Source organism: Mirounga leonina, unplaced genomic scaffold, assembly GCF_011800145.1.
Source record: "Mirounga leonina isolate KUSES-001 unplaced genomic scaffold, KU_Mleo_1.0 Mir_115, whole genome shotgun sequence".
Taxonomy (NCBI): domain Eukaryota; kingdom Metazoa; phylum Chordata; class Mammalia; order Carnivora; family Phocidae; genus Mirounga; species Mirounga leonina.
The window spans coordinates 88,123,531-88,135,710 of NW_023270268.1; the positions used below are offsets into that span (position 1 = coordinate 88,123,531).

Genomic DNA, 12,180 nt, shown 5'->3' on the forward strand with positions numbered 1-12,180 from the left:
GTGGTGACAATAGGCAGTGACATGCCAAAAGTACAATGAGCACTGAGAAGAGTCGGGGCCACAAAAGCCTGGGGAACCACGCCCTCCCTTCTTTTCTCTGGCGGGAGGCAAGGCAGGCACAGGGGTGTTATGGGTGCAGGCTTTTGCGGGGCCCTCACCTTTGACCTCAGTGACACTCACTTGGAGGGATCGTCCCATCCTGCCCTCCCTGCCAACACCCACCCCCATTCACCTGCTGTCCTGTTCTTCTCTTCCAGGGTTAGTGGACTTTCCCCCTTCATGGGTGACAACGATAATGAAACCCTAGCCAACGTTACCTCAGCCACCTGGGACTTCGATGACGAAGCGTTTGATGAGATCTCTGATGATGCCAAGGATTTTATCAGCAATTTGCTGAAGAAAGATATGAAGTAATGAGTTGACATTTCCATCTTTTCAGCTTCCCCGCTCCCTGGACTGGGGTCCGGAAGCAGGGACTTCCTTTGCCCGTTGTGGGTCCCCTCTCCCCTGAGGAGAGGGGGGCAGGCGCTGCGAGTAGTGGGGAGGAGGAGCCTTCCTAGGCCCCCCGCTCCCCAACACCCAACTGGTCTTGAGAAGCACAGAAAGCTCACTCGAAAAGCGACCCTTGACCAATGCTGCAGGGAGAGGAGAAGCCTGTTCTGTGTGAATAATGATAATAGCCCCTTTTGTTTTCTGTGTGCAAGTGTGGCCACGGAAGCCAGGCTGAAACCTCAGCCCCTCTTCGGGGGTTACTCCAGAAGTATCCTGTTTGTGGCCCCTGATCATACCCCTGGGCTAATCTGGCTTGGTGTTTTTTCCATAGCTCAATGATTTAAGAACTGCCGGCCTGAACAGGGTACCTGCTCCCATTGGCCTAAGTGAGGCTGTGATTTCAGACCGCTGGCTCAGCCCTGTCCCCATGGGTCCCTGGCCCACCTCACTGTGCAGACTGTGGGGGCTGCCAGGAGCTGCCCTTGTGGTCGGTGGAGGGACACATAAAACAGTAGTGACCACTGGGAGGCCGGTGTGTTCAGTCACGTGGACGACCTGAGGCCGTGAGAGCAGGTGCTCTGTAAGTGTAAGCAAGGAGCACTGTAAGTGTTCCCATGAGAGAAGAGCGGAGCTGGGGAGGCTAGGGCAGAGGCCTTGGGGGTGGCCAGCCGAATTCATGGGTGAGGACTCTCCAGGTGAGGGAACTGGCTGGAGTACAGCAGGGGGGCGGGGAGGCTGTGCGTGTGTAGGGAAAGCTGACATGCCCCCGGGAAGGGAGCCGTGGCTGTCAGATGAGAGCAACCAGCCCGTTGGGTGCCTTGCCCGCTCTGTAAACAGGTGGCCAGATGAGGCAGGGCCTGGCTCCAGGAGCCCCCCGGTAGTATTTGGCAACAGGGAACAGTTCTAAGCTTTGCCCTAGAAGGGTGGTGTTGAATAGGTGGGGTACCAGAGGATGAGAAGGGGAAGGGCGGCCAGACTCTACAGTCAGGTGACTGCATTAGCCAGGTGACTTTGGGGTGCAGGTTCCACCCTGTCTGCCTAGCCCACAGACCCCCTGAGGCTACCAGTTATCTTGTTCCCCTCTGGGAGAAATCCTGTTTGGGACCAAGAGCACAGCTGTGAAAAGAGCAGAGTTAGAGGGTCTCTCAGATGGCTCCAGTTTTCTGGTTATGTGTCCACCTCTCGGTCCTTTTGAGCTACCTCAGGCCAAACTCCTCCAGAAGCTAGATCCACACTCTTTTGGTGAGGCCTTTTTGGCATTTTGCTCTCAGAGCCTTTGTAGCAGAAGTAGGCATGACCTGGGTAGAATCTGGATGTTGTGGGGGCCTAGATTCCCTTCCAGTGGGAGCGATCCTCACTCCCAGGGTGCTTCATGGAGATGCAGACCTCCTTCCTAATAACTCTGGTCCAGGATGGCTTTTGTCCATCGAGCTTCATTCACTGAAGATTTGGTAAATGAGGCATTATGTATATACCTGTTTTCTCATCTGACCTTGAATTAACTCAGTAATGAGCTGTGCTGGCCCCTCTGTGCTCATAAAATGGATTCACCAAAGAACTAATTTCAAATTATCAAGACATTCGATTCCCATAAACTCTTAAATGTAGCATCTCTTTAGCCAGAAATCTCCACCTATCTACACTTTTAAAAATATTTTTATATTATAAAATTAATACATGTAAGTTGTAGAAAATATGAATATAGGAAAATTAAAATAATCCATAATCCCTTTATCTAAAGATCACTACATTTTGCTATACTGAGCAAATTTACTTATACTTATTTGTCTATGTATGTTAACATTTGGTTCTTTGAGCTCTATTAGTGCTATTACAATTGAGGTGATGACCCTGAATTATTTCTAGAATCCCAGAGCTTTCAGAAAGATTAAATGAGTTTGAGTGCAGCTTCTAAGGTTGTCATAATTCATAGGTTGTATGTAGGACATACTTCTGAGTTTTAACAAGAAAAACCTGACACTAAACCACAACATAAGACATGAGAGCTCAGTGATTCTCAGAGATTTCGGCCTAATGTTTTACTCTCTCCTCCCCCAGACAAGGAGACAGAAAGATTAGGCCTCCACAGGCCCCTGCCCCCGTGTGGCCAGTAGAATGACCCCACCGTAGAATATCATTCTCAGATGTGTCTGCCTTTACCCTTCCTAGACCCCAAGGGCAGGTCATGAGACTCCAGTTGCTTATGTGGTGGTTAGGACTTAACACTTAAAAACTTACATAGAGTAAGTCAGTGTAACTCAGACCAAGAGAGGAAAAAGGCCAGGAGCACAGTGACCCTGATCATGGTAGATGGACTGGGAACAGAGAGAGTCCCGGGCTCTGCCCTGTGTGACCAAGGACAGGTGACCTCCCATTTCTGATCTGACCAGCAGTCTCTGAGGTCCCCTCCTGCTCAGAAATCCTCTGATCTCTGCCTCCATCAGAAACCGCCTGGACTGCACCCAGTGCCTTCAGCATCCATGGCTAATGAAAGACACCAAGAACATGGAGGCCAAGAAACTCTCCAAGGACCGGATGAAGAAGTACATGGCAAGAAGGAAATGGCAGGTAAAGAGGTTGTCCCTTTGGACTCAGATGTTGCCCCTCACATTTGCTTTATTGGAGCTACCCTCAATCCAAGAATATTTACATCTGTTTCTGAAATAGTCTGGGACCAAGACTGACATTTCATGTCTTTGTGGCTAGGGTTGAGCAAGGTCACCTTGAAGACTATTTGGCAGCCCTGGAGAATGTGATCTCCTTAAAGACAGTGTGATGGCCTTACATTTCTTTATAGTGAAGGAGGAGGGCGCAGGATCTACAAAGAGAGATATGGTCCCCGCTCTCTAGGGAGATTGTATGTTACTATGTGTCCTTGGGCGAGTGACAACCTTCCCATGCCTTCATATTCTCACCTGTAAAATGGGGGTAATAGTGGTACCAACATCACAGCATCTTTGGTAGAATTATATGAAGTAATCTTCATCTGGCCTTGAGCATATTGCATGGCACACAGTAAGTGTTCAAAAATGATACCAGTAGCTCATATGTATGGAGGGCTGGCCATATGTCAGGAAACATTCAAAGCACTTTCTATGCAGTGAGTCTTTTCATCCTAGGAGGGAGGTACTATTATTATCCCCACTTTACAGACAAGCTGAGGCTGAGAAAGGTTAGGAAGGTCACCAAGGATCACGTAGCTAGTAAACGGGAGTGGATTCAAACCCAGAGCCTGGCTCCAAAGTACAGTCTTAACAATGGCACAAAATTGCCTCTGATTAATAGCAGATGGATAAAATTGTCATCCAAAACCATAGAGAACTTGTCATCAGCTATTTTATTTTTATTATCACTATTAGTATTACAAAATTTCTGGGCTATGGTTTCTACACGCCGGCACATGGGTTTCTATACTCAAGGAATGTATAGTGTAATGGGGAACTGAAGCAAATGGACATAAAAGGACATAATGCGCGCCAAGAATCATAAACTATCAGTATAGCCTTCCAGAGCCATATATGTGAGTGTAAATGGGAGAAAGGAGTCAGTCACACCAGAGTTGGATGTGGTTGTGAGGAAATGCTGCCAGGGGGAGGACTTTGAAAGTGGTCATGAAAAATGGGCTAGAATAAGAGAAGAGGGGATACAGCACAAACGGAGGAGAAGGTGCAGAGATCCTCACCCCGACAGGAGCAGAGTCCTTTAACTGGGCAGCCAAGGGAATTGGGGCATTTAAAAATGGTCTATGTGGCAGAGAAGAAGGAAATCTCTGTTTTAGAGGCAATTGGGACACTGGTCATTTGCCATACAGCAGGACTAAACTGTAGTCACTAAACCCCCCCAAAAGCACAAATTCACACAGAGGTTGAGAGGAGGAGAGGCGAAGGGGGCCTTAGGGTGTGTGGGTTTAAGGGATTACTGCCCCCTGAGTGGCTCAGCCAGGACTCCCCCACAACGGGAGTCAGTTCCTGGTTAGCCCCCGCTGAAGGTTTAGGGGGATCTCTTGGTTCCCTCAAGTGCCAGGTGACTTGGAACACCTATGTTGCTTACCTTACCCTCTGGTATCGTTAGGATCCAGTGAAATTGGAGTAACTAATGTTCTTAAAACGTAAAGGGGTCCATAAAATCAAAGTTGGCTTTATTAATGATCCTATGGCCAGTAGATCTCAAAGAAATAATGGCATCTCTGGAGTGAATAGGGTGGCTGGTGTGGGGGTGGGGTGGTCCTACTGGCAGTGAGTCTCATTGGGTTTTGCTTGGATGATGCTGTGGGTTAAGAGGCAGCCTTACCACTTCAAGCTCTCTGGGAGTATCGACACATCTGCTGATGAACCAAAGCCAGGAAGGACCTGAACCCAGGGGACGGGCACAGAGAAAAGGAAATGGGAGAGGAAATAAATGGAATTTTTTAGTCTGATGGGTCAGGGAACCATAATTTGTGCTGATATTTTAAATCGAAGTTTTTCCTATTTGTTAACAGTGTTATTAGCCATAAGGTTTTCTGGAAGTGAGAAGGGAAAGAAAAGGATAGAATTCAGAGAAGGAACCTTAATTTCATACCTTCATATAGGTAGCAGCATTTGGAAATAGGTTTTCCACAAAAATAGTGGTTAGGTTTCACAAAATTACACACAAAAGTAGTCTATAAAATCCCATGTGGCACAAGATGTCCCTGAAGCATAATTTCACTGGTAATGGCTCACCTGCATCTAACCATCCACATTTTTTACCCCAGATACCAGGACCTTAGCACACCCTGAATAGGGGCTTCCCTCTCAGAGCAGCTGAGATTGCGTGTGGTGGGGCAGAGTAAAGTGCAGTGGAATAAAATGGGGTTGACTGTGGTGGAGGGAAGGGCCCAGGGCAGACACAGGTGGCCCAGAAATCTCTATGGTTGCACAAGAGAAGGTTCCTTGTTATCATTGTGGTGTGGTTTCCATAAAAGGCCCAGGAAGAAGGAAGTAACATGAGAGCAAATCCCTATAAGTAAGGTAACATGTAGATGACTAATCATGCCATTGATCTTAGGATGAAGTTTATCTGAAAGAAGGTACGTTTTTTATTTATATGAAAGAATTTTAAAAAGACGTGGTGAGCAGTAGCACTGAGGGTGAGTTGAATAGGATAACAGCGCTGCTGCTTGTGAAACTGGAAGCTAAGGACTGGGAATGAGAGGCCTGTGGGCAGCCATCTTTATTCTCTGAGACCCACAAAGACACCAGCAGTGTGGACCATAGGCCCATAGAGAAGAAAGCTTTTGACTCTGTATAGCAGAGAGTACTCTTGGCCATCACATTTGGATATTCACTTATCAGGGGAAACTGGAGTCTCAGAGCTGTTGGTATATATGTAGGGTCTATGATGGCTGGCTGACTGGCTCAAGGGTGACCAACTTGCCCCAGTGTGCCAGGGGCCATCCCAGCTTTAACCCTGAAAGACTCTCCTCTTGGGAAACCTCTCCGTCCTTGGCAAACACAGGCTGGTTAGTCACCCTCGCTGGCTCTCCCAAGGGAGGGAGTCTGTGTGGCATTAGGGAGGCCCGTACAAACAGTACCCGCCTGGAGCACAGGAACCCAGCCTGGGCAATTGCCCTCAGACAAGAAAAATACTTCCTCAAAGCAAGGATGGAACTTAGGGTATTGAAATTTTTCTTGATGTTCCAAAAATTTCTAAAATCTTAGTAAAGCAGCAACCAATTTTCAGCTCAAAGGCGTGAAACTGGAGGACTAGAACATACAGATGTATTTCTTTTCTAGTTGTGACAATTTCTCTACTGAATTTTTTTTCATAAATCAGTTCCCAAAGATTGACGTAGGTTATTGTTAAGATTTTCCTTATTAAGCACTTCTTACTTTTCTCCCTGTTCTAGAAATTATATGCTGTAATACTCCATCTGATGGAAGCCTCTTTGTTAATGTGTATTGGCTTCCTTCTCTGAAATACTCTCTTTTATCTGCCTTGTTCTGGCAACTTCATATTAGTCATTTTGTTAATAGAAGAGGAAAGACTTCCTTATTCCACACCATAAAAGTACAGATAGTCCTAATCAGTCACAATCCAGGCGTTTGGAATTAGGGAGCCCATGGGCTCATGGGGAGTGTTCCCTGCTACACAGTCCCATGTATGAATCATAGTCTCTGAGAAGACTGGAGCTATAGGGAGATTCACATCTTCTGGTTCAAGAACATGAGGTCCACAGAGAGGAACTGATTTGCATAGTAAATTTCTACTCTGAGTTGAGCGACTCCTGGGCCAGGCAAACCAATCTGTGTTGGATAAAGGGAATCAAGAGCCAGAAGGGCTGGGTCTGACAGTTTGGCTGGCTTGGGAATAGTCTGGTCTGACGTCGACTCCATAGGGAAGGCTGCCGTGGCTGGCACCTCCTCTTGCCCCTTCCTGAGGTCAGGATGAGCTCCCATGGGAAGAGCTGGATCTTTCCAAATAGATCAATGATGTCACCAGGAACAGCCTCTCCAGGCAGAGCATGCAAGACTGCCAAGTGGGCTCAGTCTGCAGGTACATTCTCTGTAGGGCCACGGGGCCTCTGCACACAGCTTAGTTGGTCCGTTGTCCTCTCACCTTCTTCCCCCATCCCAACATCACCGCCACCTGGGGCTTCCAGAATTCTGTTCAGAGGGACGCAGCTTCACCATGGTGACAGAGGGCCGGAAACATAACCACACCACAGTGATGTATGCAAGAGGGCAGATGGCCAGGGGACAGAGCAGGATGGAATGTCTGTCCAAAGTGCATGAAAAGAGTCAGCCACAAGGATGGCATGTGACAAACAGAAAAGTGGCGGCTGTTATAGCAGATCTCAGCTTAAACCACACACACACACACACACACACACACACACACACACACCCGTTATGAGTCCTTAGTGCCCTGTGATTCCTTACTTTCAAAATAATCTTTTTATGGAAATATCCTGGCTTTCCAGATAGTTCAAAATCGTGAGGCTTTACTGAAATAGTTGAGCACGAGAAGTAAGTTCAGGAGGCAACGGCTGTGCTGGGGCAGTTTATGGCCCGGGAGGTGAGTGCTAGCCCCTGGCCTGTGTGCAGGCTGTCTCTTCACTCTGGGGAGCCAGGCCGCGGTGCTGTCTGCACTCTGGACATACAGCGTCGGGGTGTCTGAAAAGACGCCTTGGGTGCAGGGATCGAAAGAGTTGGAGATGCCTTCGTTTCTTACCTTGTCATTCCACTGACCTTAGAAAAGGGGCGGGAAACATCACTTGAAGGTGAGACCTTCAAAGACCTGTGGGATCGGAAGGTGAAGGAGAAACATAGACACAACTCTGTATTATAGGGGATTTCCTGACCTAAATCCTATGCTTGGTTGAATTTTCACAATGCAAAGGAAGTTTTCATAGCAAGTTCTGGCATCCTTTTCAGCAGAAATTCTGTCTTCTCCCAAGGTTTCTCATCTCAGAAAAGCAAAGTGCCACTGCCTTTCATTTCTTTGGGTCCTTCTTTTTGATGCCTGGCTGTACATCAGGGAGGTACACCCCTCCAGAACCTCACTGTGGATTCAGACTCACAGGCCAGGCTGAGTGTTTCTCAAAATCTCTTAAGTATCTGAATCATAAACAGAAGTAATGAGACCTTGGAGATCATTTTGTCCAAACCCCTCCTTAAACAGAGAAGGAAACTGAAGCCCAGAGAGGTTAAGCGACTTGCCCAAGGTCAATAGAATGCTTTTTCTTTTTTTTCTTCGCATCGTGACCTGTCGGATCTGTAGTAACTTTCTCTGGACCAATTAAATTCCTATCACTAGTATTGTTTTACGAGAAACAGCCCCCACTGGGCCCCGTCAGCAGTAAGTCTTTGGAGCTGTCTCAGCCTGCAGTTGCTTTATATAAACTATCCCTTTTATGGGAGTTGAAGCAGAGTATGAAAAGGGTTTTTGTCTCATGTTGACCTTGTTTAGTCACATTAACGCACACACTGGTTCCAGGCCCCATTCCATTCTCCGAACATCTTCTGACACGCTGATAGTGCTGAGCAGAGCAAGGTTGGGCTCATTCCTCTGGCAGAACCTCGGCACTTGGGAGGCCCTCGTTTCAGGGACAGCTACTTCTCCTGGGCTAGGCTCTTCTTCCCGAACCCCACTGCCCAGCTGGAGCCAGGGACGCCGCCTGAGTCCAACCCCAGTGTCTATTTTCCAGAAAACAGGCAATGCTGTGAGAGCCATTGGAAGACTGTCCTCTATGGCAATGATCTCAGGGCTCAGTGGCAGGAAATCCTCAACAGGGTCACCAACCAGCCCGCTTAATGCAGAAAAATTAGAATCTGAAGGTAAGGAGCTCCAGGAAGATTTTTATCCAGCCAATTGGTGAGAAAGGAAGGGTTGGGGGATGGAGGGACATTTTGAGGTTTTGGGGGGGTTTTCGGTTTGTTTCTTTGTTTTTATATAATATAAACTACAAGGATTAAATTCAGAACTAATTTTAGGTTGCCCTAACAACAATTACTAGTTATTCTTTAATTGTGCAACCTTAAGTTTAACTATTTTCAGAGGGAAAGTTATTTGTCTAATAGAACCAGATGACCTCCGCTGTTCTTTTCCCTGTATTTTACATAAGAATTAGCGAAGACTTCATTAAAAGCTTCCTTTTTTCTCATTACAAAAGTGATATTTGTATATTGATAGGTAAACATAAATAAACACATATAGTAGTATCTTTTAAAAAAATATCCTTCCATGTTCTTACGTCTTTGTGTTTTTCTTTAAAAAAAACAAACTATAGTCCATATTCATTTGGCATTTTTCATGATGCTGAAACATGTTGTTTGAACGGGGTAGACTGTGCATGACAGGGCTCCTCCTGGAGACCAATAGGGTTAGTTATTTGCACACCGTCTTCAAGAGGCTGCCTTGACCATCTCTTCACTGAAGGCCTCGGCCTCTTCCTGCTCCAGATACACGTAGGGACTGGCTCTTATCTTCTTGAGGCACCTCATTTTGCCAAAGACACCCCCCTACCTCCTGCTGCCTGGTGTTTTTGGTATCCAAAGGTGAGAAGCTAAGTCTAGATCCCTCCTGTGTATAAAGGCAGGGTAATTGGCAAGGCTGCTTGCTGGGCTGTTCTGATGGAGTCGGGGGCATAGTCTGCAGCATGCGGGCCCGGTCTCTCCTGATCCATACTCCCCAGATGACCCAGAAATAGCCTGAAAGGAAGGGAGAAGATACAGGAGCCCCTCCAGTACAGCTTTTCCCTAAATCCCTGGTCCACGTCATACAATGAGAAGGCAGTGTAAGTGTGGAGAACAGAACTCCAGGCAGATTGAGGAGAAAAGAACTCCAGGCAGATTGAAGATGCATCTAGGACCCAGCTCCTCCCTCCCGAGGAGCAGGTAAAGGGCCTGCTACTGCAGGAGGAGGGCAAAGGGGGGACAGAGATCGGGAAGGCTGGTGTGGTTTGTCCTTGTTAGATACCCTCCACTGAATCCTGAAACAGCATGGAATGCAGCCAGAAATCCTTTTTAAAGATTATTTCCTTTTTCAATGTGTCAGCATAAGGGGGGGGGGGGGGGGGGGAGTTAAAACATTTCTGCAGTTTGGTCACGGTTCTCTCTGCTGCCAAAACCTTTTGGCAGCAGGCCAACCTGTCCCCAGGAGAAAGGTGTGCTTGATTCAGTCCTCTAAGCTGCATTATTTGCTGAATTGTAGCAACTTAAACAAAAAAGTCAGCTTTTTTAAACGAGGGAAGAGGAGAGAACAGGGAATGAAGAACTGACCGCATTTCCTTCCCTGTCTCCTAGAAGATGTGTCTCAAGCTTTCCTTGAGGCTGTTGCAGAGGAAAAGCCCCATGTAAAACCCTATTTCTCTAAGACCATCCGTGATTTAGAAGTTGTGGAGGGAAGCGCTGCTAGATTTGACTGCAAGATTGAAGGTAAGTTGTAGCTCTTCTTCCCTTGACTACAAAAGGGGTGTGGTGGGCTGGTGGGCCCTGCTGTGTGCCCCGGGCAAAATGTTCATTCTGGGCAGCCAGGCTGCGAGGACAATGGGGCCAGGAAGAGTTGGCCAGCTGCTCCCACTCCGCCTCCTGAAGGTTGGTGCCATTCAGTGACTCGCCTAGGACACCCTGGCTATTTCACATCCTTACATCAGCCACTAGACTCAAGTTAAAAGCGGTTTATCATGGACCTGTTTGGCTATGGAACATGCTTAATGAAATGAGCTTTGCAAGCTTCTGGGAAGCATGTGAACTGCCCACAAGAGGCTTCAAAGGAAGGTGGCCATGAAGAGTATAGGATGGGGAGTCGGGTGGCTCTGCTGCTCATCTGCGGGCTGTGTAACCTTGGGTGGTGATCTAAGTCTTCTGAGCCTCAGGCCTTTAACCTTAAGATGATGTCTAATGCCTGTGTAGCTCTGGGGAATGCTGTGAGAGGCCGTATGGGAAAAGGGAGAACCTCTTAAGTCTGTTCAAGATGTCACGGCACCAAGGGAAAAGTTGTGGGATTGGTAAGTGCAGAGAGTGAGCATGCCACGTGACTCCAGATGGAGGGAAGCTGGGCTCGAGGTGCCTACGCCACCTTCCCCATGCTTCTCTGCCTGCCGAGAATAATGTGGCCATAGAGTTGTGAGCTGTCAGTGCTCAAGGGAACTTAAGGGATCTTAGCATAGCACCTGAGAAGTGAGCAATATTGGTGACACAAAGCATTGCCATTTCCACACAGCAACATTCCAGAAAGATAAGGGCAAGAAAAGACAGGTTCTTTGTCTCAAGTCTGTGACTATTGCATGCCAACCAAAGTGGAGGGTTATCTCATTTCAGTCTGACCAAATAAAGCACAGGAGTTCATTAGGCAACCTTCCCAAGGCTGCATAGCATAGGACAGCCATCAGAACAAATCATGCCTCCCACGTTCTAAGATTCTCCAGCAGTAGGACTAGATAATGCCTTTTGGGTAAAGTAACCCAAAGAGAGGAATGAGAAAAGTTTTTCTCCTGCGTCATTATATCTCAGATTGCCTTGTAAATACAGTGCCTATAATCATCTTCCTTTTTTTCTATTCAATTAACAAAAAAAAAGGTAGATGTGTTCCCTTTGCTAGTGTGGAAGTCCGCAGCTTGGGGACACTGTTGAAAGCTCTGGGGCCAATGCTCAGAATTCTCACCATCACCACTGTCTCTGGGTCTTCTGAGTTTTTTTCCTTTTTAAAAATTATTACAACGTCGTGATTATCATTTTTGTACTTTTCTCTTTGGGATTATTTCCTTCATTATTTGCAGAACTTTGACTAGAGCACTAAGGAGGAATTAAAGCATATGGCTGCCATTTTGATACAAACAAAATCTACTTGAAAAGAATGTTAAAATTCTTAAGTTCTTATGTGTAATTTTTATTCTGGATGGGGCTGTAATTTTTTTTCCTGTAAAAATATTTCTCCAAAACGTAAAGAAAAAGTCAGTTAGAATTATTATATATTTGTAAAGGCTTATGTATATATATATACATCTCATATATAATACATATGATGTATATATGTATATAAAATATATTTTTTAAATGCTGAATTTTCCAGAAACATGACTAATAACATAAAATGAGGCTAACCAATGTGGTCAATTTCCAGTTATCTTCTGTCTTTGGATCAGACTAAGATAAATATTGCTTCTTTTTCTTAGCAATATTATCAGATCCTCTAACTTATGTATTATGGAGCTTATTATCAGCT

The 12,180-nt window shown here is 46.4% G+C and overlaps 1 protein-coding gene across 1 annotated transcript in view; it reads left to right on the forward strand.

The window, feature by feature from the left end:
• MYLK (myosin light chain kinase) overlaps nt 1-12,180 on the forward strand; it is a 177,039-nt gene that overhangs the window by 161,461 nt on the left and 3,398 nt on the right. The window contains 4 exon segments of the mRNA XM_035000007.1: nt 258-410; nt 2,937-3,060; nt 8,663-8,792; nt 10,260-10,391. Of these exon segments, the coding sequence (XP_034855898.1) occupies nt 258-410; nt 2,937-3,060; nt 8,663-8,792; nt 10,260-10,391 (539 nt within the window).